Source organism: Ascaphus truei, unplaced genomic scaffold (genome assembly GCF_040206685.1).
Source record: "Ascaphus truei isolate aAscTru1 unplaced genomic scaffold, aAscTru1.hap1 HAP1_SCAFFOLD_2085, whole genome shotgun sequence".
Taxonomy (NCBI): Eukaryota; Metazoa; Chordata; class Amphibia; order Anura; family Ascaphidae; genus Ascaphus; species Ascaphus truei.
This window is the reverse complement of record NW_027454995.1, coordinates 17,501-45,462: the sequence shown is the minus strand read 5'-3', so window position 1 is coordinate 45,462 and position 27,962 is coordinate 17,501. Positions and strand designations below refer to the sequence as shown.

Below are 27,962 nucleotides of genomic sequence, written 5' to 3'. Positions count from 1 at the left end.
GACATGTCCTGGGCACAGAGTTATTACATTACACGGTTACATTAAAGTAACGGGTTATACAGTCACACACAGATATGTCCTGAGCACAGAGTTATTACATTACACGGTTACATTAAAGTAACGGTTATACAGTCACACACAGACATGTCCTGGGCACAGAGTTATTACATTACACGGTTACATTAAAGTAACGGGTTATACAGTCACACACAGACATGTCCTGGGCACAGAGTTATTACATTACACGGTTACATTAAAGTAACAGGTTATACAGTCACACACAGACATGCCCTGGGCACAGAGTTATTACATTACACGGTTACATTAAAGTAACGGGTTATACAGTCACACACAGACATGTCCTGGGCACAGTTATTACATTACACGGTTACATTAAAGTAACGGGTTATACAGTCACACACAGACATGTCCTGGGCACAGTTATTACATTACACGGTTACATTAAAGTAACGGGTTATACAGTCACACACAGACATGTCCTGGGCACAGAGTTATTACAATACACGGTTACATTAAAGTAACGGGTTATACAGTCACACACAGACATGTCCTGGGCACAGAGTTATTACATTACACGGTTACATTAAAGTAACGGGTTATACAGTCACACACAGACATGTCCTGGGCACAGAGTTATTACATTACACGGTTACATTAAAGTAACGGGTTATACAGTCACACACAGACATGTCCTGGGCACAGAGTTATTACATTACACGGTTACATTAAAGTAACGGGTTATACAGTCACACACAGACATGTCCTGGGCACAGAGTTATTACATTACACGGTTACATTAAAGTAACGGGTTATACAGTCACACACAGACATGTCCTGGGCACAGAGTTATTACATTACACGGTTACATTAAAGTAACGGGTTATACAGTCACACACAGACATGTCCTGGGCACAGAGTTATTACATTACACGGTTACATTAAAGTAACGGGTTATACAGTCACACACAGACATGTCCTGGGCACAGAGTTATTACATTACACGGTTACATTAAAGTAACGGGTTATACAGTCACACACAGACATGTCCTGGGCACAGAGTTATTACCTTACACGGTTACATTAAAGTAACGGGTTATACAGTCACACACAGACATGTCCTGGGCACAGAGTTATTACATTACACGGTTACATTAAAGTAACGGGTTATACAGTCACACACAGACATGTCCTGGGCACAGAGTTATTACATTACACGGTTACATTAAAGTAACGGGTTATACAGTCACACACAGACATGTCCTGGGCACAGAGTTATTACATTACACGGTTACATTAAAGTAACGGGTTATACAGTCACACACAGACATGTCCTGGGCACAGAGTTATTACATTACACGGTTACATTAAAGTAACGGGTTATACAGTCACACACAGACATGTCCTGGGACATTTGGGTGCAGGGGATAAAGTGCGGTGAGTTTCACATTGAAATAGAGAAGCTTAAACATCACCAAACATCAGCAAACGGCTCACACCTTTGGGGTGATGCAGACCGAAGGGGTTCAGATTAAAAGCAGCTGTGAGTCCTCTAGGGCTCCCGAGGGGGGGTGGTGTCCTTTCCCAGCATGCCGTGGGTGGGTGGTATCCGTTTCCCAGCATGCCGTGGGTGGGTGGTATCCGTTTCCCAGCATGCCGTGCATCTTTTTGCAGGGGGGGAACTGTTTCTGCACCTGGAGAGGGAGGGGATATTCCTGGAAGACACGGCCAGGTGTGTAACACACCCACGGGGGGACGTGTGTCTGTGTGTGACAGCCAGGTGTAACACACCCACGGGGGGACGTTTGTCTGTGTGTGACAGCCAGGTGTGTAACACACCCACGGGGGGACGTGTGTCTGTGTGACAGCCAGGTGTGTAACACACCCACGGGGGGACGTGTGTCTGTGTGACAGCCAGGTGTGTAACACACCCACGTGGGACGTGTGTCTGTGTGTGACAGCCAGGTGTGTAACACACCCACGGGGGGACGTGTGTCTGTGTGTGACAGCCAGGTGTGTAACACACCCACGGGGGGACGTGTGTCTGTGTGACAGCCAGGTGTGTAACACACCCACGGGGGGACGTGTGTCTGTGTTTGACAGCCAGGTGTGTAACGCACCCACGGGGGGACGTGTGTCTGTGTGTGACAGCCAGGTGTGTAACACACCCACGGGGGGACATGTGTCTGTGTGTGAAAGCCAGGTGTGTAACACACCCACGGGGGGACGTGTGTCTGTGTGTGACAGCCAGGTATGTAACACACCCACGGGGGGACATGTGTCTGTGTGATACAGCATGGTGTGTAACACACCCACGGGGGGACGTGTGTCTGTGTGTGACAGCCAGGTGTGTAACACCCACGGGGGGACATGTGTCTGTGTGTGACAGCATGGTGTGTAACACACCCACGGGGGGACGTGTGTCTGTGTGTGACAGCCAGGTGTGTAATACACCCACGGGGGGACATGTGTCTGTGTGTGACAGCCAGGTGTGTAACACCCACGGGGGGACATGTGTCTGTGTGTGACAGCCAGGTGTGTAACACACCCACGGGGGTACGTGTGTCTGTGTGTGACAGCATGGTGTGTATCACACCCACGTGGGTGACGTGTGTCTGTGTGTGACAGCCAGGTGTGTAACGCACCCACGGGGGGACGTGTGTCTGTGTGTGACAGCCAGGTGTGTAACACACCCACGGGGGACCGTGTGTCTGTGTGTGACAGCCAGGTGTGTAACACACCCACGGGGGGACGTGTGTCTGTGTGTGACAGCCAGGTGTGTAACACACCCACGTGGGTGACGTGTGTCTGTGTGTGACAGCATGGTGTGTAACACACCCATGGGGGGACGTGTGTCTGTGTGTGACAGCCAGGTGTGTAACACACCCACGGGGGGACGTGTGTCTGTGTGTGACAGCCAGGTGTGTAACACACCCACGGGGGGACGTGTGTCTGTGTGTGACAGCAAGGTGTGTAACACACCCACGGGGGGACGTGTGTCTGTGTGTGACAGCCAGGTGTGTAACACACCACGGGGGACGTGTGTCTGTGTGTGACAGCCAGGTATGTAACACACCCACGGGTGGACGTGTGTCTGTGTGTGACAGCCAGGTGTGTAACACACCCACGGGGGACGTGTGTCTGTGTGTGACAGCCAGGTGTGTAACACACCCACGGGGACGTGTGTCTGTGTGTGACAACCAGGTGTGTAACACACCCACGGGGGGACGTGTGTCTGTGTGTGACAGCCAGGTGTGTAACACACCCACGGGGGGACGTGTGTCTGTGTGTGACAGCCAGGTGTGTAACACACCCACGGGGGGACGTGTGTCTGTGTGTGACAGCCAGGTGTGTAACACACCCACGGGGGGACGTGTGTCTGTGTGTGACAGCATGGTGTGTAACACACCCACGGGGGGACGTGTGTCTGTGTGTGACAGCCGGGTGTGTAACACACCCACGGGGGGACGTGTGTCTGTGTGTGACAGCCGGGTGTGTAACACACCCACGGGGGGACGTGTGTCTGTGTGTGACAGCCGGGTGTGTAACACACCCACGGGTGGACGTGTGTCTGTGTGTGACAGCCAGGTGTGTAACACACCCACGGGGGGACGTGTGTCTGTGTGTGACAGCCAGGTGTGTAACACACCCACGGGGGGACGTGTGTCTGTGTGTGACAGCCAGGTGTGTATCACACCCACGGGGGGACGTGTGTCTGTGTGTGACAGCCAGGTGTGTAACACACCCACGGGGGGACGTGTGTCTGTGTGTGACAGCCAGGTATGTATCACACCTACGGGGGGCACGTGTGTCTGTGTGTGACAGCATGGTGTGTAACACACCCACGGGGGGACGTGTGTCTGTGTGTGACAGCCAGGTGTGTAACACACCCACGGGGGGACGTGTGTCTGTGTGTGACAGCCAGGTGTGTAACACACCCACCAGGGGGACGTGTGTCTGTGTGTGACAGCCGGGTGTGTAACACACCCACGGGGGGACGTGTGTCTGTGTGTGACAGCATGGCGTGTAACACACCCACGGGGGGACGTGTGTCTGTGTGTGACAGCCGGGTGTGTAACACACCCACAGGGGGACGTGTGTCTGTGTGTGACAGCCGGGTGTGTAACACACCCACGGGGGGACGTGTGTCTGTGTGTGACAGCCGGGTGTGTAACACACCCACGGGGGGACGTGTGTCTGTGTGTGACAGCCTGGTGTGTAACACAGTCACGGGGGGACGTGTGTCTGTGTGTGACAGCCAGGTGTGTAACACACCCACGGGGGACGTGTGTCTGTGTGTGACAGCCAGGTGTGTAACACACCCACGGGGGGACGTGTGTCTGTGTGTGACAGCCGGGTGTGTAACACACCCACGGGGGGACGTGTGTCTGTGTGTGACAGCCGGGTGTGTAACACACCCACGGGGGGACGTGTGTCTGTGTGTGACAGCCGGGTGTGTAACACACCCACGGGGGGACGTGTGTCTGTGTGTGACAGCCAGGTGTGTAACACACCCACGGGGGGACGTGTGTCTGTGTGTGACAGCCAGGTGTGTATCACACCCACGGGGGGACGTGTGTCTGTGTGTGACAGCATGGTGTGTAACACACCCACGGGGGGACGTGTGTCTGTGTGTGACAGCCAGGTGTGTAACACACCCACGGGGGGACGTGTGTCTGTGTGTGACAGCATGGTGTTTAATACACCCACGGGGGGACGTGTGTCTGTGTGTGACAGCCAGGTGTGTAACACACCCACGTGGGTGACGTGTGTCTGTGTGTGACAGCATGGTGTGTAACACACCCACGGGGGGACGTGTGTCTGTGTGTGACAGCCAGGTGTGTAACACACCCACGGGGGACGTGTGTATGTGTGTTACAGCCAGGTGTGTATCACACCCACAGAGGGGACGTGTGTCTGTGTGACAGCCAGGTGTGTAACAAACCCACGGGGGGACGTGTGTCTGTGTGACAGCCAGGTGTGTAACACACCCACGGGGGACGTGTGTCTGTGTGTGACAGCCAGGTGTGTATCACACCCACAGAGGGGACGTGTGTCTGTGTGTGACAGCCAGGTGTGTAACACACCCACGGGGGTACGTGTGTCTGTGTGTGACAGCATGGTGTGTATCACACCCACGTGGGTGACGTGTGTCTGTTTGTGACAGCCAGGTGTGTAACACACCCACGGGGACGTGTGTCTGTGTGACAGCATGGTGTTTAACACACCCACGGGGGACGTGTGTCTGTGTGTGACAGCCAGGTTTGTAACACACCCACGGGGGGACGTATGTCTGTGTGTGACAGCCAGGTGTGTAACACACCCACCAGGGGGACGTGTGCCTGTGTGTGACAACCAGGTGTGTAACACACCCACCAGGGGGACGTGTGCCTGTGTGTGACAGTCAGGTGGGTAACACAACCACGGGGGACGTGTGTCTGTGTGTGACAGCCAGGTGTGTAACACACCCACGGGGGACGTGTGTCTGTGTGTGACAGCCAGGTGTGTATCACACCCACAGAGGGGACGTGTGTCTGTGTGTGACAGCCAGGTGTGTATCACAGCCACGGGGGGGACGTGTGTCTGTGTGTGACAGCCAGGTGTGTAACACACCCACGGGTGGACGTGTGTCTGTGTGTGACAGCCAGGTGTGTAACACACTCACGGGGGGACGTGTGTCTGTGTGTGACAGCCAGTTGTGTAACACACCTGCGGGGGACGTGTGTCTGTGTGTTACAGCCAGGTGTGTAACACACCCACGGGGGGACGTGTGTCTGTGTGTGATAGCATGGTGTGTAACACACCCACAGGTGGGGTGTTTCTGTGTGACACTGGGTGTGACTGCTGTGTGTGACACTGGGTGTGACGATGCGTGTGACAATGCGTGTGTGACACTGGGTATTATGTGTGTGTGACACTGGGTATACAGGGCTGCTGTGCGTGACACTGGGTGTGACACTGGGTGTGACAGGGCTGCTGTATGTGACACTGGATGTGACACTGGGTGTGACAGGGCTGCTGTATGTGACACTGGATGTGACAGGGCTGCTGTATATGACACTGGGTGTGACAGGGCTGCTGTATATGACACTGAGTGTGACAGGGCTGCTGTGCGTGACAGTGGGTGTGACAGGGCTGCTGTGTGTGACAGTGGGTGTGACAGGGCTGCTGTGTGTGACAGTGGGTGTGACGGGGCTGCTGTATATGACACTGAGTGTGACAGGGCTGCTGTGCGTGACAGTGGGTGTGACAGGGCTGCTGTGTGTGACAGTGGGTGTGACAGGGCTGCTGTGTGTGACACTGGATGTGACAGGGCTGCTGTGGGTGACAGTGGGTGTGACAGGGCTGCTGTGTGTGACAGTGGGTGTGACAGGGCTGCTGTGTGTGACACTGGGTGTGACAGGGCTGCTGTGGGTGACAGTGGGTGTGACAGGGCTGCTGTGTGTGACACTGGGTGTGACAGGGCTGCTGTGTGTGACACTGGGTGTGACAGGGCTGCTGTGTGTGACACTGGGTGTGACAGGGCTGCTGTATGTGACACTGGATGTGACAGGGCTGCTGTGGGTGACAGTGGGTGTGACAGGGCTGCTGTGTGTGACACTGGATGTGACAGGGCTGCTGTGGGTGACAGTGGGTGTGACAGGGCTGCTGTGTGTGACACTGGGTGTGACAGGGCTGCTGTATGTGACACTGGGTGTGACAGGGCTGCTGTGTGTGACAGTGGGTGTGACAGGGCTGCTGTGTGTGACACTGGGGGTGACAGTGGGTGTGACAGCGCTGCTGTGTGTGACACTGGGTGTGACAGGGCTGCTGTGTGTGACAGTGGGTGTGACAGGGCTGCTGTATGTGACACTGGGTGTGACAGGGCTGCTGTATGTGACAGTGGGTGTGACAGGGCTGCTGTGTGTGACACTGGGTGTGACAGGGCTGCTTTGTGTGACACTGGGTGTGACAGGGCTGCTGTGTGTGACACTGGGTGTGACAGGGCTGCTGTGTGTGACAGTGGGTGTGACAGGGCTGCTGTGTGTGACACTGGGTGTGACAGCGCTGCTGTGTGTGACACTGGGTGTGTCATTGCTGCTGTGTGTGACACTGGGTGTGACAGGGCTGCTGTGCATGACAGTGGGTGTGACAGGGCTGCTGTGCGTGACACTGGGTGTGACAGGGCTGCTTTGTGTGACACTGGGTGTGACAGGGCTGCTGTGTGTGACACTGGGTGTGACAGGGCTGCTGTGTGTGACACTGGGTGTGACAGGGCTGCTGTGTGTGACACTGGGTGTGACAGGGCTGCTGTGTGTGACACTGGGTGTGACAGGGCTGCTGTGTGTGACACTGGGTGTGACAGGGCTGCTGTGTGTGACACTGGGTGTGCAGGGCTGCTGTATGTGACTCGGTGTGACGGGACTGCTGTGTGTGACACTGGGTGTGACAGGGCTGCTGTGTGTGACAGTGGATGTGACGGGGCTGCTGTGTGTGACACTGGGTGTGACAGGGCTGCTGTGTGTGACACTGGGTGTGACAGGGCTGCTGTATGTGACACTGGATGTGACAGGGCTGCTGGGTGTGACAGTGGGTGTGACAGCGCTGCAGTGTGTGACAGTGGGTGTGACAGGGCTGCTGTGCGTTACACTGGGTGTGACAGGGCTGCTGTGTGTGACACTGGGTGTGACATTGCTGCTGTGTGTGACAGTGGGTGTGACAGCGCTGCTGTGCGTGACACTAGGTGTGACAGGGCTGCTGTGTGTGACAGTGGGTGTGACGGGGCTGCTGTATGTGACTCTGGGTGTGACAGGGCTGCTGTGTGTGACACTGGGTGTGACAGGGCTGCTGTGTGTGACAGTGGGTGTGACAGCGCTGCTGTGTGTGACACTGGGTGTGACAGGGCTGCTGTGTGTGACAGTGGGTGTGACAGGGCTGCTATATGTGACACTGGGTGTGACAGGGCTGCTGTGTGTGACACTGGGTGTGACATTGCTGCTGGGTGTGACACTGTGTGTGACAGGGCTGCTGTGTGTGACACTGGGTGTGACAGGGCTGCTGTGTGTGACACTGGGTGTGACAGGGCTGCTCTGTGTGACACTGGGTGTGACAGTTCTGCTGTGTGTGACAGTGGGTGTGACAGGGCTGCTGTGTGTGACACTGGGTGTGACAGGGCTGCTGTGTGTGACAGTGGGTGTGACAGCGCTGCTGTGTGTGACACTGGGTATGACAGGGCTGCTGTGTGTGACAGGGCTGCTGTGTGTGACAGTGGGTGTGACGGGGCTGCTGTGCGTGACACTGGGTGTGACAGGGCTGCTGTGTGTGACACTGGGTGTGACAGGGCTGCTGTGTGTGACACTGGGTGTGACAGGGCTGCTGTGTGTGACAGTGGGTGTGACGGGGCTGCTCTATGTGACTCTGGGTGTGACAGGGCTGCTGTGTGTGACACTGGGTGTGACAGGGCTGCTGTGTGTGACACTGGGTGTGACAGGGCTGCTGTGTGTGACACTGGGTGTGACAGGGCTGCTGTGTGTGACACTGGGTGTGACAGGGCTGCTGTGTGTGACTCGGTGTGACGGGGCTGCTCTATGTGACTCTGGGTGTGACAGGGCTGCTGTGTGTGACACTGGGTGTGACAGGGCTGCTGTGTGTGACACTGGGTGTGACAGGGCTGCTGTGTGTGACTCGGTGTGACGGGGCTGCTGTGTGTGACACTGGGTGTGACAGGGCTGCTGTGTGTGACACTGGGTGTGACAGGGCTGCTGTGTGTGACACTGGGTGTGACAGGGCTGCTGTGTGTGACACTGGGTGTGACAGCGCTGCTGTGTGTGACACTGGGGGTGACAGGGCTGCTGTGTGTGACAGGGCTGCTGTGTGTGACAGTTCTGTTGCGCGTGTGACAGTGACGCTCTTTCTGTCTGTCACACAGTTTCTATCTGGCAGAGATCACGCTCGCTCTCGCACACCTGCACTCTCTGGGGATTATATACAGGGACCTGAAACCCGAGAACGTCATGCTGAGCGCCCACGGTAACGCCGGCTGTCTCTTATCTGTCTCTCTCGCATAGTGTCTGACGGTCACTTATCTCTCTCTCTCGCATAGTGTCTGACTGTCACTTATCTGTCTCTCTCGCATAGTGTCTGACTGTCACTTATCTGTCTCTCTCGCATAGTGTCGGACTGTCACATATATGTCTATCTCGCATAGTGTCTGACTGTCACTTATCTGTCTCTCTCGCATAGTGTCTGACTGTCACTTATCTGTCTCTCTCGCATAGTGTCTGACTGTCACTTATCTGTCTCTCTCGCATAGTGTCTGACTTTCACTTATCTGTCTCTCTCGCATAGTGTCTGACTGTCACTTATCTGTCTCTCTCGCATAGTGTCTGACTTTCACTTATCTGTCTCTCTCGCATAGTGTCTGACTGTCACTTATCTGTCTCTCTCGCATAGTGTCTGACTGTCACTTATCTGTCCGTCTCGCACAGTGTATGACTGTCACTTATCTGTCTCTCTCGCACAGTGTCTGACTGTCACTTATCTGTCCCTCTCGCACAGTGTCTGACTGTCACTTATCTGTCCCTCTCGCACAGTGTATGACTGTCACTTATCTGTCCGTCTCGCACAGTGTCTGACTGTCACTTATCTGTCCCTCTCGCACAGTGTATGACTGTCACTTATCTGTCCCTCTCGCACAGTGTCTGACTGTCACTTATCTGTCTCTCTCGCACAGTGTCTGACTGTCACTTATCTGTCCCCCTCGCACAGTGTATTACTGTCACTTATCTGTCTCTCTCGCACAGTGTCTGACTGTCACTTATCTGTCCCTCTCGCACAGTGTCTGACTGTCACTTATCTGTCTCTCTCGCATAGTGTCTGACTGTCACTTATCTGTCCCTCTCGCACAGTGTCTGACTGTCACTTATCTGTCTCTCTCGCATAGTGTCGGACTGTCACATATATGTCTATCTCGCATAGTGTCTGACTGTCACTTATCTGTCTCTCTCGCACAGTGTCTGACTGTCACTTATCTGTCCCTCTCGCACAGTGTCTGACTGTCACTTATCTGTCCCTCTCGCACAGTGTATGACTGTCACTTATCTGTCTCTCTCGCATTGTGTCTGACTGTCACTTATCTGTCTCTCTCGCACAGTGTCTGACTGTCACTTATCTGTCTCTCTCGCATTGTGTCTGACTGTCACTTATCTGTCTCTCTCGCATAGTGTCTGACTGTCACTTATCTGTCTCTCTCGCACAGTGTCTGACTGTCACTTATCTGTCCCTCTCGCACAGTGTATGACTGTCACTTATCTGTCTCTCTCGCACAGTGTCTGACTGTCACTTATCTGTCTCTCTCGCATAGTGTCTGACTGTCACTTATCTGTCCCTCTCGCACAGTGTATGACTGTCACTTATCTGTCTCTCTCGCACAGTGTCTGACTGTCACTTATCTGTCTCTCTCGCATTGTGTCTGACTGTCACTTATCTGTCTCTCTCGCACAGTGTATGACTGTCACATATATGTCTATCTCGCATAGTGTCTGACTGTCACTTATCTGTCTCTCTCGCACAGTGTCTGACTGTCACTTATCTGTCCCTCTCGCACAGTGTCTGACTGTCACTTATCTGTCCCTCTCGCACAGTGTATGACTGTCACTTATCTGTCTCTCTCGCATTGTGTCTGACTGTCACTTATCTGTCTCTCTCGCACAGTGTCTGACTGTCACTTATCTGTCTCTCTCGCATTGTGTCTGACTGTCACTTATCTGTCTCTCTCGCATAGTGTCTGACTGTCACTTATCTGTCTCTCTCGCACAGTGTCTGACTGTCACTTATCTGTCCGTCTCGCACAGTGTCTGACTGTCACTTATCTGTCCCTCTCGCACAGTGTATGACTGTCACTTATCTGTCTCTCTCGCACAGTGTCTGACTGTCACTTATCTGTCCCTCTCGCACAGTGTCTGACTGTCACTTATCTGTCCCTCTCGCACAGTGTCTGACTGTCACTTATCTGTCCCTCTCGCACAGTGTCTGACTGTCACTTATCTGTCCCTCTCGCACAGTGTCTGACTGTCACTTATCTGTCTCTCTCGCACAGTGTCTGACTGTCACTTATCTGTCCCTCTCGCACAGTGTCTGACTGTCACTTATCTGTCCCTCTCGCACAGTGTCTGACTGTCACTTATCTGTCCCTCTCGCATAGTGTCTGACTGTCACTTATCTGTCCGTCTCGCACAGTGTCTGACTGTCACTTATCTGTCCCTCTCGCACAGTGTATGACTGTCACTTATCTGTCTCTCTCGCACAGTGTCTGACTGTCACTTATCTGTCCCTCTCGCACAGTGTATGACTGTCACTTATCTGTCTCTCTCGCACAGTGTCTGACTGTCACTTATCTGTCCCTCTCGCACAGTGTATGACTGTCACTTATCTGTCTCTCTCGCACAGTGTCTGACTGTCACTTATCTGTCCGTCTCGCACAGTGTCTGACTGTCACTTATCTGTCCCTCTCGCACAGTGTATGACTGTCACTTATCTGTCTCTCTCGCACAGTGTCTGACTGTCACTTATCTGTCCCTCTCGCACAGTGTCTGACTGTCACTTATCTGTCCCTCTCGCACAGTGTCTGACTGTCACTTATCTGTCTCTCTCGCACAGTGTCTGACTGTCACTTATCTGTCCCTCTCGCACAGTGTCTGACTGTCACTTATCTGTCTCTCTCGCACAGTGTATGACTGTCACTTATCTGTCCCTCTCGCACAGTGTCTGACTGTCACTTATCTGTCTCTCTCGCACAGTGTATGACTGTCACTTATCTGTCCCTCTCGCACAGTGTATTACTGTCACTTATCTGTCCCTCTCGCACAGTGTCTGACTGTCACTTATCTGTCTCTCTCGCACAGTGTCTGACTGTCACTTATCTGTCTCTCTCGCACAGTGTATGACTGTCACTTATCTGTCTCTCTCGCACAGTGTCTGACTGTCACTTATCTGTCCCTCTCGCACAGTGTCTGACTGTCACTTATCTGTCCCTCTCGCACAGTGTCTGACTGTCACTTATCTGTCCCTCTCGCACAGTGTCTGACTGTCACTTATCTGTCCCTCTCGCACAGTGTCTGACTGTCACTTATCTGTCTCTCTCGCACAGTGTCTGACTGTCACTTATCTGTCCCTCTCGCACAGTGTCTGACTGTCACTTATCTGTCTCTCTCGCACAGTGTCTGACTGTCACTTATCTGTCTCTCTCGCACAGTGTCTGACTGTCACTTATCTGTCTCTCTCGCACAGTGTCTGACTGTCACTTATCTGTCTCTCTCGCACAGTGTCTGACTGTCACTTATCTGTCCCTCTCGCACAGTGTCTGACTGTCACTTATCTGTCCCTCTCGCACAGTGTCTGACTGTCACTTATCTGTCCCTCTCGCACAGTGTCTGACTGTCACTTATCTGTCCCTCTCGCACAGTGTCTGACTGTCACTTATCTGTCCCTCTCGCACAGTGTCTGACTGTCACTTATCTGTCCCTCTCGCACAGTGTATGACTGTCACTTATCTGTCCCTCTCGCACAGTGTCTGACTGTCACTTATCTGTCTCTCTCGCACAGTGTCTGACTGTCACTTATCTGTCTCTCTCGCACAGTGTCTGACTGTCACTTATCTGTCTCTCTCGCATAGTGTCTGACTGTCACTTATCTGTCCCTCTCGCACAGTGTCTGACTGTCACTTATCTGTCCCTCTCGCACAGTGTATGACTGTCACTTATCTGTCCCTCTCGCACAGTGTATGACTGTCACTTATCTGTCCCTCTCGCACAGTGTCTGACTGTCACTTATCTGTCCCTCTCGCACAGTGTCTGACTGTCACTTATCTGTCTCTCTCGCACAGTGTCTGACTGTCACTTATCTGTCCCTCTCGCACAGTGTCTGACTGTCACTTATCTGTCCCTCTCGCACAGTGTCTGACTGTCACTTATCTGTCCCTCTCGCATAGTGTCTGACTGTCACTTATCTGTCCGTCTCGCACAGTGTCTGACTGTCACTTATCTGTCCCTCTCGCACAGTGTATGACTGTCACTTATCTGTCTCTCTCGCACAGTGTCTGACTGTCACTTATCTGTCCCTCTCGCACAGTGTATGACTGTCACTTATCTGTCTCTCTCGCACAGTGTCTGACTGTCACTTATCTGTCCCTCTCGCACAGTGTATGACTGTCACTTATCTGTCTCTCTCGCACAGTGTCTGACTGTCACTTATCTGTCCGTCTCGCACAGTGTCTGACTGTCACTTATCTGTCCCTCTCGCACAGTGTATGACTGTCACTTATCTGTCTCTCTCGCACAGTGTCTGACTGTCACTTATCTGTCCCTCTCGCACAGTGTCTGACTGTCACTTATCTGTCCCTCTCGCACAGTGTCTGACTGTCACTTATCTGTCTCTCTCGCACAGTGTCTGACTGTCACTTATCTGTCCCTCTCGCACAGTGTCTGACTGTCACTTATCTGTCTCTCTCGCACAGTGTATGACTGTCACTTATCTGTCCCTCTCGCACAGTGTCTGACTGTCACTTATCTGTCTCTCTCGCACAGTGTATGACTGTCACTTATCTGTCCCTCTCGCACAGTGTATTACTGTCACTTATCTGTCCCTCTCGCACAGTGTCTGACTGTCACTTATCTGTCTCTCTCGCACAGTGTCTGACTGTCACTTATCTGTCTCTCTCGCACAGTGTATGACTGTCACTTATCTGTCTCTCTCGCACAGTGTCTGACTGTCACTTATCTGTCCCTCTCGCACAGTGTCTGACTGTCACTTATCTGTCCCTCTCGCACAGTGTCTGACTGTCACTTATCTGTCCCTCTCGCACAGTGTCTGACTGTCACTTATCTGTCCCTCTCGCACAGTGTCTGACTGTCACTTATCTGTCTCTCTCGCACAGTGTCTGACTGTCACTTATCTGTCCCTCTCGCACAGTGTCTGACTGTCACTTATCTGTCTCTCTCGCACAGTGTCTGACTGTCACTTATCTGTCTCTCTCGCACAGTGTCTGACTGTCACTTATCTGTCTCTCTCGCACAGTGTCTGACTGTCACTTATCTGTCTCTCTCGCACAGTGTCTGACTGTCACTTATCTGTCCCTCTCGCACAGTGTCTGACTGTCACTTATCTGTCCCTCTCGCACAGTGTCTGACTGTCACTTATCTGTCCCTCTCGCACAGTGTCTGACTGTCACTTATCTGTCCCTCTCGCACAGTGTCTGACTGTCACTTATCTGTCCCTCTCGCACAGTGTCTGACTGTCACTTATCTGTCCCTCTCGCACAGTGTATGACTGTCACTTATCTGTCCCTCTCGCACAGTGTCTGACTGTCACTTATCTGTCTCTCTCGCACAGTGTCTGACTGTCACTTATCTGTCTCTCTCGCACAGTGTCTGACTGTCACTTATCTGTCTCTCTCGCATAGTGTCTGACTGTCACTTATCTGTCCCTCTCGCACAGTGTCTGACTGTCACTTATCTGTCCCTCTCGCACAGTGTATGACTGTCACTTATCTGTCCCTCTCGCACAGTGTATGACTGTCACTTATCTGTCCCTCTCGCACAGTGTATGACTGTCACTTATCTGTCCCTCTCGCACAGTGTCTGACTGTCACTTATCTGTCCCTCTCGCACAGTGTATGACTGTCACTTATCTGTCCCTCTCGCACAGTGTCTGACTGTCACTTATCTGTCTCTCTCGCACAGTGTATGACTGTCACTTATCTGTCTCTCTCGCATAGTGTCTGACTGTCACTTATCTGTCTCTCTCGCACAGTGTATGACTGTCACTTATCTGTCCCTCTCGCACAGTGTATGACTGTCACTTATCTGTCTCTCTCGCACAGTGTCTGACTGTCACTTATCTGTCCCTCTCGCACAGTGTATGACTGTCACTTATCTGTCCCTCTCGCACAGTGTCTGACTGTCACTTATCTGTCCCTCTCGCACAGTGTATGACTGTCACTTATCTGTCCCTCTCGCACAGTGTCTGACTGTCACTTATCTGTCTCTCTCGCACAGTGTCTGACTGTCACTTATCTGTCTCTCTCGCACAGTGTCTGACTGTCACTTATCTGTCCCTCTCGCACAGTGTATGACTGTCACTTATCTGTCCCTCTCGCACAGTGTATGACTGTCACTTATCTGTCCCTCTCGCACAGTGTATGACTGTCGCTTATCTGTCTCTCTCGCACAGTGTCTGACTGTCACTTATCTGTCCCTCTCGCACAGTGTCTGACTGTCACTTATCTGTCCCTCTCGCACAGTGTCTGACTGTCACTTATCTGTCCCTCTCGCACAGTGTATGACTGTCACTTATCTGTCGCTCTCGCACAGTGTCTGACTGTCACTTATCTGTCTCTCTCGCACAGTGTATGACTGTCACTTATCTGTCTCTCTCTTTTCAGGGCATATTAAGCTGACAGACTTTGGTCTGTGCAAGGAATCAATTCACGGGGACAGCGTGACACACACCTTCTGTGGGACCGTGGAATATATGTATGTACTCACAGTGACACACACACAGTGACACACACACACAGTGACACACACCTTCTGTGGGACCGTGGAATATATGTATGTACTCACAGTGACACACACACAGTGACACACACACACACAGTGACACACACACACAGTGACACACACCTTCTGTGGGACAGTGGAATATATGTATGTACTCACAGTGACACACACACAGTGACACACACACAGTGACACACACCTTCTGTGGGACCGTGGAATATATGTATGTACTCACAGTGACACACACACAGTGACACACACAGTGACACACACACAGTGACACACACCTTCTGTGGGACCGTGGAATATATGTATGTACTCACAGCGACACACACACAGTGACACACACACAGTGACACACACACAGTGACACACACCTTCTGTGGGACCGTGGAATATATGTATGTACTCACAGTGACACACACACAGTGACACACACACCTTCTGTGGGACCGTGGAATATATGTATGTACTCACAGTGACACACACACAGTGACACACACACACAGTGACACACACACCTTCTGTGGGACCGTGGAATATATGTATGTACTCACAGTGACACACACAGTGACACACACACAGTGACACAGTGACACACACACACACACAGTGACACACACCTTCTGTGGGACCGTGGAATATATGTATGTACTCACAGTGACACACACACAGTGACACACACCTTCTGTGGGACCGTGGAATATATGTATGTACTCACAGTGACACACACACAGTGACACACACACACAGTGACACACACCTTCTGTGGGACCGTGGAATATATGTATGTACTCACAGTGACACACACACAGTGACACACACACACAGTGACACACACCTTCTGTGGGACCGTGGAATATATGTATGTACTCACAGTGACACACACACAGTGACACACACACACACAGTGACACACACACACAGTGACACACACCTTCTGTGGGACCGTGGAATATATGTATGTACTCACAGTGACACACACACAGTGACACACACACACAGTGACACACACACAGTGACACACACCTTCTGTGGGACCGTGGAATATATGTATGTACTCACAGTGACACACACACAGTGACACACACACACAGTGACACACACACACACACACACAGTGACACACACCTTCTGTGGGACCGTGGAATATATGTATGTAATCACAGTGACACACACACAGTGACACACACACACACACACAGTGACACACACCTTCTGTGGGACAGTGGAATATATGTATGTACTCACAGTGACACACACACACACACACACACACAGTGACACACACACAGTGACACACACACACACACAGTGACACACACACACACAGTGACACACACACAGTGACACACACACACAATGACACACACACACAGTGACACACACCTTCTGTGGGACCGTGGAATATATGTATGTACTCACAGTGACACACACACAGTGACACACACACACACACACACACACACACACACACACAGTGACACACACACTCACAGTGACACACACACAGTGACACACACCTTCTGTGGGACCGTGGAATATATGTATGTACTCACAGTGACACACACACACACACAGTGACACACACACAGTGACACACACACAGTGACACACACACACAGTGACACACACACACACACACACACACACACACACACAGTGACACACACCTTCTGTGGGACCGTGGAATATATGTATGTAATCACAGTGACACACACACAGTGACACACACACACACAGTGACACACACCTTCTGTGGGACAGTGGAATATATGTATGTACTCACAGTGACACACACACACACACACACACACAGTGACACACACACACACACACAGTGACACACACACACACACAGTGACACACACACACACACACAGTGACACACACACACAATGACACACACACACAGTGACACACACCTTCTGTGGGACCGTGGAATATATGTATGTACTCACAGTGACACACACACAGTGACACACACACACACACACACACACACAGTGACACACACACTCACAGTGACACACACACAGTGACACACACCTTCTGTGGGACCGTGGAATATATGTATGTACTCACAGTGACACACACACACACACAGTGACACACACACAGTGACACACACACACACAGTGACACACACACACAATGACACACACACACACAGTGACACACACCTTCTGTGGGACCGTGGAATATATGTATGTACTCACAGTGACACACACACAGTGACACACACACAGTGACACACACCTTCTGTGGGACCGTGGAATATATGTATGTACTCACAGTGACACACACAGTGACACACACACACACACACAGTGACACACACACAGTGACACACACACACAGTGACACACACACAGTGACACACACACAGTGACACACACAGTGACACACACACAGTGACACACACACAGTGACACACACCTTCTGTGGGACCGTGGAATATATGTATGTACTCACATTGACACACACACAGTGAAACACACACAGTGACACACACCTTCTGTGGGACCGTGGAATATATGTATGTACTCACAGTGACACACACAGTGACACACACACACACACACACACAGTGACACACACACAGTGACACACACACAGTGACACACACAGTGACACACACACAGTGACACACACACAGTGACACACACACAGTGACACACACACAGTGACACACACACAGTGACACACACACAGTGACACACACACAGTGACACACACCATCTGTGGGACAGTGGAATATATGTATGTACTCACAGTGACACACACACACAGTGACACACACACACAGTGACACACACACACACAGTGACACACACACACACACAGTGACACACACCTTCTGTGGGACAGTGGAATATATGTATGTACTCACAGTGACACACACACAGTGACACACACACACAGTGACACACACACAGTGACACACACCTTCTGTGGGACCGTGGAATATATGTATGTACTCACAGTGACACACACACACACAGTGACACACACACATTGACACACACCTTCTGTGGGACAGTGGAATATATGTATGTACTCACAGTGACACACACACAGTGACACACACCTTCTGTGGGACAGTGGAATATATGTATGTACTCACAGTGACACACGCACAGTGACACACACACACACACACACAGTGACACACACACAGTGACACACACCTTCTGTGGGACCGTGGAATATATGTATGTACTCACAGTGACACACACACACAGTGACACACACACACACAGTGACACACACCTTCTGTGGGACAGTGGAATATATGTATGTAATCACAGTGACACACACACAGTGACACACACACACACACACAGTGACACACACACACACACAGTGACACACACACACACACAGTGACACACACACAGTGACACACACCTTCTGTGGGACCGTGGAATATATGTATGTAATCACAGTGACACACACACAGTGACACACACACACACACACACACACACAGTGACACACACACACAGTGACACACACTTTCTGTGGGACAGTGGAATATATGTATGTAATCACAGTGACACACACACAGTGACACACACACACACAATGACACACACACACACAATGACACACAGTGACACACACACACACAGTGACACATACCTGTGGGACAGTGGAATATATGTATGTACTCACAGTGACACACACAGTGACACACACAGTGACACACACAGTGACACACACCTGTGGGACAGTGCAATATATGTATGTAATCACAGTGACACACACACAGTGACACACACAGTGACACACACCTTCTGTGGGACAGTGGAATATATCTACTCACAGTGACACACACACACACAGTGACACACACACAGTGACACACACACACAGTGACACACACCTGTGGGACAGTGCAATATATGTATGTACTCACAGTGACACACACAGTGACACACACACAGTGACACACACCTTCTGTGGGACCGTGGAATATATGTATGTAGTCACAGTGACACACACAGTGACACACACACAGTGACACACACCTTCTGTGGGACCGTGGAATATATGTATGTACTCACAGTGACACACACACAGTGACACACACCATCTGTGGGACAGTGGAATATATGTATGTAATCACAGTGACACACACACAGTGACACACACCTTCTGTGGGACAGTGGAATATATGTATGTAATCACAGTGACACACACACAGTGACACACACACACATACACACACACACACACACAGTGACACACACACACACAGTGACACGCACACAGTGACACACACCTTCTGTGGGACAGTGGAATATATGTATGTACTCACAGTGACACACACACAGTGACACACACCATCTGTGGGACAGTGGAATATATGTATGTACTCACAGTGACACACACACAGTGACACACACACAGTGACACACACCTTCTGTGGGACCGTGGAATATATGTATGTACTCACAGTGACACACACACAGTGACACACACACACAGTGACACACACCTTCTGTGGGACCGTGGAATATATGTATGTACTCAGTGACACACACACAGTGACACACACACGGTGACACACACACACACAGTGACACACACACATTGACACACACCTTCTGTGGGACAGTGGAATATATGTATGTACTCACAGTGACACACACAGTGACACACACACACACACACAGTGACACACACACACAGTGACACACACACATTGACACACACCTTCTGTGGGACAGTGGAATATATGTATGTACTCACAGTGACACACACACAGTGACACACACACACACACAGTGACACACACCTTCTGTGGGACAGTGGAATATATGTATGTACTCACAGTGACACACACACAGTGACACACACACACATTCACAGTGACACACACAGTGACACACACCTTCTGTGGGACAGTGGAATATATGTATGTACTCACAGTGACACACACACAGTGACACACACACACACAGTGACACACACCTTCTGTGGGACCGTGGAATATATGTATGTATTCACAGTGACACACACACATTGACACACACACACAGTGACACACACCTTCTGTGGGACCGTGGAATATATGTATGTACTCACAGTGACACACACACACAGTGACACACACACACAGTGACACACACCTTCTGTGGGACCGTGGAATATATGTATGTACTCACAGTGACACACACACACAGTGACACACACACACAGTGACACACACCTTCTGTGTGACCGTGGAATATATGTATGTACTCACAGTGACACACACAGTGACACACACACACAGTGACACACACCTTCTGTGGGACCGTGGAATATATGTATGTACTCACAGTGACACACACACAGTGACACACACACACAGTGACACACACAGTGACACACACCTTCTGTGGGACCGTGGAATATATGTATGTACTCACAGTGACACACACAGTGACACACACACACACAGTGACACACACACAGTGACACACACAGTGACACACACACACAGTGACACACACACACACAGTGACACACACACATTGACACACACCTTCTGTGGGACAGTGGAATATATGTATGTACTCACAGTGACACACACAGTGACACACACACACACAGTGACACACACACACAGTGACACACACCTTCTGTGGGACCGTGGAATATATGTATGTACTCACAGTGACACACACAGTGACACACACACACACACACACACACAGTGACACACACACAGTGACACACACCTTCTGTGTGACCGTGGAATATATGTATGTACTCACAGTGACACACACACAGTGACACACACACACAGTGACACACACCTTCTGTGGGACCGTGGAATATATGTATGTACTCAGTGACACACACACAGTGACACACACACGGTGACACACACCTTCTGTGGGACCGTGGAATATATGTATGTACTCACAGTGACACACACAGTGACACACACACACACAGTGACACACACACACACACACACACACACACAGTGACACACACACATTGACACACACCTTCTGTGGGACAGTGGAATATATGTATGTACTCACAGTGACACACACACAGTGACACACACCTTCTGTGGGACAGTGGAATATATGTATGTACTCACAGTGACACACACACAGTGACACACACACACACACACAGTGACACACACACACACACAGTGACACACACCTTCTGTGGGACCGTGGAATATATGTATGTACTCACATTGACACACACACACAGTGACACACACCTTCTGTGGGACAGTGGAATATATGTATGTACTCACAGTGACACACACACAGTGACACACACCTTCTGTGGGACAGTGGAATATATGTATGTAATCACAGTGACACACACACAGTGACACACACCTTCTGTGGGACAGTGGAATATATGTACTCACAGTGACACACACACACAGTGACACACACACACACAATGACACACAGTGACACACACACACACACAGTGACACATACCTGTGGGACAGTGCAATATATGTATGTACTCACAGTGACACACACCTGTGGGACAGTGCAATATATGTATGTAATCACAGTGACACACACACAGTGACACACACCTTCTGTGGGACAGTGGAATATATCTACTCACAGTGACACACACACACACAGTGACACACACACACACACACACACAGTGACACACACACACAGTGACACACACCTGTGGGACAGTGCAATATATGTATGTACTCACAGTGACACACACAGTGACACACACCTTCTGTGGGACAGTGGAATATATGTATGTACTCACAGTGACACACACACACACACACACACACACACAGTGACACACACACACAGTGACACACACATGCGCGCGCCCACACACACACACAGTGACACACACACACACACACACACACACACACAGTGACACACACACACACACACACACACACACAGAGTGACACACACACACACACACACACACACACACACACACACACACACACACACACACACAGAGTGACACACACACACACACACAGAGTGACACACACACACACACACACACACACACACACACACAGAGTGACACACACACACACACACACACACACACACACACAGAGTGACACACACACACACACACACACACACACACAGAGTGACACACACACACACACACAGAGAGTGACACACACACACACACACACACACACACAGAGTGACACACACAGAGTGACTGTAGAGGGAGAGGGGGGTTGGCCCAGTATTAAAGGGGTTGCACCCCATATGGCCACCCCCTGACCTGGGAGGCAAGGGGTTAACTGGACTGCGGTCCAGGAATGTGGCTTACACCTTGTCATGTCTTGAAACTGTATGTTCCCCTGTTCCCATGTTTCATTATAATCCTGTATTTTAATGTTTTAAAGTGCATTTCTGTATCTCCAGTTCTGGAGGTCGCAGAGAGTTGATATTTGGCCAATGTGTGGAGTCACTGTAGGCATTAAAAACTGGCAAATTTCGACTCACTGAGCCCACCAGAATGGAACTTATTAATATGTGTAGATATTAAAGTGTATATGTATGGTATTTTGGATCTGCTCTGACAATGCAGACTCCATCTGCTATGCTAATAGGTCATGAAGGGCAGCCGGCTGATTGAGCCTAAGCACTGTGATCAAAAGTTAACTGCCTGATTGTTTACACTAAGTACTTATCAACCAACCAAGTACTAATCAACAGACTCTGCCACTAATTGTTACCTGAGGGTGGAGAATCATCAAACTGGAGTGGTTTGTAAGTGTTATGTCTACACCTACAAACAATGCAGATACTTCATTTGGTAGACTGGTCGTTGCCCCTGATTTAATTATGGGGCTACCCATAGAGTCCCAGTACACATGGGCTAATTAGCTGGGGGGCATGGGTTAGAATGTGTCTCCACGTTAGGGATTGGATACAGATAATTGTTCACCAATAGTCTGTATTCAATGTTAAGAATAGGGTTACACAGGTATATAAACTGTGTCAACCCTACAGTTTTTAGTTCTTCTTCTGATACCATCTTGAATGTCACCAGATTGCTAGAGAATTGCTAGCTGATACTTCTCCATTCCCCAACCCTAAGAAGTGTTACCTTCTTGTCTGTTAATTGTACTATTTAGCTTTGTTCACCTTTTTTTAAGGAATAAATATATTTTATTATATCTAAGCCTCGTTCAGTTCAACCCAGATATTTGGTGTTCATTATATCTTGTCATAAGTTACCGTCACAAGCTCTATAATTAACTGGTGGCAGCGGTGGTATTGAACTGGACCTGTATTACAGTGTACTGCGGGAAACTGTAATATAGTGGGAACTCAAAGGGAATTGCGAGTTCCTGGGACTAAAGATATTGAACACAGTAGTGCAACAGTTAACACAAGTTGTAACACCACCTCACTGCTGCGATCGTGAACCATGAGCGAGGCTGAAGGCTCATCCAACATGAGGACCCGAGCTCCGCTGAAGGACAAGTGCCGTGAATATGGACTGCCCTATGAGAACCAAGAGGTCGCAGACATGGTTGACGCAATCGGTGACTATGAAGCCCGGCTTGCAGAGCCTCAGGATACGGCTCAGCTTGCCCTTATACAGCCACCCGGAGATCAGGGAAGGAACCCAGTGCCGGGGCGGCAGAATCTCGGGGAGGGAAAGAGGGCACCTCCCGGGAGCAGTGCAACAGGAGGGGTACTGGTTGCTGCGGCTACCTGTCCGTTCACCCCTGAAATGTTGGCACTGATTACTGCGTGGGGAGACAGAGGGACACCGGAGGAGCGGCTGCAGTTTATCACTATGGCAGTGAACAGACCCGCTTATTGCCCCCCTGTCCAACCCAACAAAGATGAACTCAAGCTGGACCAGCACAGTCTCACCAAGTTCGTGGAAGGTACTGATCAGATCGACAGTTTTCTAAAGAACTTTGAGACACAGTGTCGGCGGTACAAAGTGCTTCCACAGCATAGGATTGCATGTTTGGACCCCTTATTGTCCGGCATGGCTAAGCAGACGATGATGGCGCTTCCAGATGAGTATGCTGATGACTATGACCACCTGAAAGAACTGTTACTGTTTCAGTACGGTTTTACCCCTGAAGCCTACCGGGGTAAATTCCGGCAGGAAGAGAGGCAGCCCCAGGAGTCCTATGTCACCTACGTGACCCGCATGGCTTTGTACGGGATACGCTGGGTGGAGGGCTATGAGGCACGGACTTACCAACGCCTGCTGGACCTCATTTTTCAGGAGCAGCTCATGCAGCAGTGCCCGCCGGCGGTGAGGGCTTGGGTGTACGACAAGAAGCCCAAGACTTACCAGGAGGCGGCGAGGCTTGCAGACAACTATGTGGCCAGCCAAGCCCTGATGACCGCCAAGGCGGCGGTGGCGGCGGCACCGGCCAGAAAGTCTGCCAATACCCCCCAATGGACTCAGAGGCCGCCTGCGGGCAGCAGTCCACCGAAGGAGGGGGAGCTCCGGCACGAGCGCTGGTGCTACAACTGCAACCGCCCTGGTCACATCAGACCAGATTGCCCGGAACCCCTGCGTTCCGGCGGACCCCATCAGGGGCAACGCACCCCAGCTGCGAAGCCGGTAGCCCGCGTGCGGGTGGCTTCCACCACAGACTCTAGACCGGTCATGGAACCAACTCCCAGCGAGACGTCCCATGCCACACCTGTCCCGGTTTCATCGGTGCCTACAGCCAGGAGCGGAGGACATCTCAGCACGGACCTGCAGCAGACGGACGGCCGGAGCAGACATCTCACCCCGGTCACTGTCGGTGACCGGCAAGCAGTCGGTTTGCTGAATTCAGGAGCTGCAGTGACCCTGGTCCGACCTGATATGGTCCGGCCAGAGGAATTACTCTCAGGCCCTGGGATACAGATCACTGTGGCCGACGGAGAGCCACGTTTCCTGCAAGTGGCCAGAATCTTTTTGGATTGGGGGGAGGGCCAGGGTGTGCGGGAGGTGGGGGTTTTACCCGGTTTGGATGCCGATGTTCTTCTTGGCAACGATCTGGGACCAATGACCTGCACCTATGACCGAGTGCCCAAGCCCGCTGCAGTGGCGGCGGTTACCCGGAGCCAGACAGCGGCAATGGCGGCGGCGCCAGTCCCCCAGCCTTTGGGACCAACATTAGCGGAGGACGCTGAGGAGCCCGGGGAGGTAAGCCAGGAGCAGTTGCAACCACAGACTGACTTACTGTTCCCCCTCACCCTTCCCCATTCTCCGGACAGTGACATGACTGGGGGGTGGCCAGAATTAGGAGCCCAGTTTAGGGAGGCAGTGAAGACAGACCCTACCCTGGCTGGCGTGAGACTTCGGGCATCCGAATCTCAGGCAGGGGAAGGCACTGAGCACTGCCTATGGCACCGGGGACTCCTGTACAGAGAAGCGGGGATCCCAGGGATAGAGGAGGGATTGACCAGTAAGCGACAGCTAGTAGTGCCTCTATTCCGTTAGCGGGACATCAGGGGGTCAACAGAACGCGAGCCCGGTTATTACAGCGTTACTACTGGCCGGGGGTATCTCGAGATGTAGGCACTTTCTGGCGCTCTTGTGATGCCTGCCAGCGAGTGGGTAAGGCGGGCGACCGTGTGAAGGCACCCCTGAAACCCCTACCGATAATAGGGGAACCCTTCCAGAAGGTAGCGATGGATCTTGTAGGACCCCTTATGATTCCTAGCAGGTCAGGGAGGCGCTACATCCTCACGGTGGTGGATTTTGCCACCCGGTACCCTGAGGCGGTAGCGCTTGGCACCATATATGCCAAGACAGTGGCAGCAGCTTTGCTGAACATTTTTGCTAGGGTAGGTTTCCCTAGTGAGATCCTAACCGATCAGGGGTCGCAGCTCATGTGTGAACTGTTACATTGTCTCTGGGATGCATGCAGTGTACAGCACCGGCGCACTACCCCTTACCATCCCCAGACAAACGGATTATGTGAGAGGTTTAACGGGACCCTGAAGCAGATGCTTCGGACCTTTATAGAGGCGGAGGGGAAAGACTGGGAGATTCACCTGCAGCATCTGCTGTTTGCCTACCGAGAGGTACCGCAGGAATCTACAGGCTTCTCCCCCTTCGAGCTACTATATGGCCGCAGGGTATGTGGACCTCTGGACCTATTCCATGAGGGATGGGAAGGGGAGACTACTGCTACTGATGCTTCAGTGATCCAGTATGTAGTAGATCTCCGAGACCGGTTAGAGATGCTCATGGGGGTGGCCCAGGGCTGCTCAGACCAAGCAAAAGCAATGGTATGACCGGAATGCCCGTAGCAGGGAATTCATCCCAGGACAGCAGGTGCTTGTTCTCAAACCCACTCGGGGGAACAAGTTGATGGCTGCCTGGTCGGGACCGTACCCGGTTATCCGAAAGGTGAATGAGTACAACTACGTTGTACAGGTAGAGCCTGAGAGGCACGAGACATATCACATTAATATGCTGAAAGAATACAGAGCACCGAGTATGGGAGCAGTGCTGGCCATTTGTAGCCCACTGCTGGAGGATCCGGCGAGCAATGCTCTGCCTGATCTCCTAGGGGAGGCTAGGCAGGGAAACACTGTGGAGCAGGTGGAGATAGGGGCACAGTTGAGTGCTAGGCAGCAGGTAGAAGCCAGGGACATGCTAGCTAAGTATGGGGCCCTTTTCACTGACATGCCAGGGAGGACACATCTCACCAAACACCCAGTGCACACAGGGGACCTGCAGCCACTGCATAAGCACGCTTATAGAGTGTCAGCAGAGGTCAAGACAAGTATGGAAAGGGAGATAGAGGAGATGCTGACCCTAGGGGTAATTACTCCGTCCCAGAGTCCTTGGGCAAGCCCGGTAGTTCTAGTCCCTAAGAAGGACAAGACCACCCAGTTTTGTGTGGACTACCGGTTGCTCAATGCTGGGACGGTGTCAGATGCTTACCCCATGCCCCGCATGGATGAGTTACTGGATGAACTCGCGGGGGCAAAGTATCTGACCACCATGGATTTGAGCAAAGGCTATTGGCAAATCCCACTGACCCTGGAGGCTAGGGAGAAGTCAGCATTCATCACTCCAAGTGGCCTCTATGAGTTTTTGGTGATGCCATTTGGGATGAAGAATGCCCCGGCTACCTTCCAACGCCTGGTCAATAGGTTACTGGAAGGGATGCAGAGCTATGCCAGGGCTTACTTAGATGACATTGCTGTCTTTAGTAATTCCTGGGAATACCATTTAGGACATGTAGCTGCGGTGCTAGATAGGATCAGGGAGGCTGGGCTTACCTTGAAACCCACTAAGTGTATGGTAGGGATGGCAGAGGTCCTGTACTTAGGGCACAGGGTGGGTGGAGGGCACCTCAAACCAGAGCCAGCCAAGGTAGAAGCCATAGTTCAGTGGCCTGTTCCAAAAACCAAGAAACAGGTCATGGCA

The 27,962-nt window shown here is 51.5% G+C and overlaps 1 protein-coding gene across 1 annotated transcript in view; it reads left to right on the top strand.

Moving 5' to 3' along the window:
* The first annotated feature begins 1,527 nt into the window (after positions 1-1,527).
* LOC142477427 (ribosomal protein S6 kinase beta-2-like) overlaps positions 1,528-27,962 on the top strand; it is a 43,195-nt gene continuing 16,760 nt past the window's right edge. Inside the window, exons 1-4 of the mRNA XM_075582257.1 lie at positions 1,528-1,561; positions 1,693-1,750; positions 8,927-9,027; positions 15,437-15,527. Coding sequence (XP_075438372.1) covers positions 1,528-1,561; positions 1,693-1,750; positions 8,927-9,027; positions 15,437-15,527 — 284 coding nt within the window. The remainder of the gene's footprint in view (positions 1,562-1,692; positions 1,751-8,926; positions 9,028-15,436; positions 15,528-27,962) is intronic.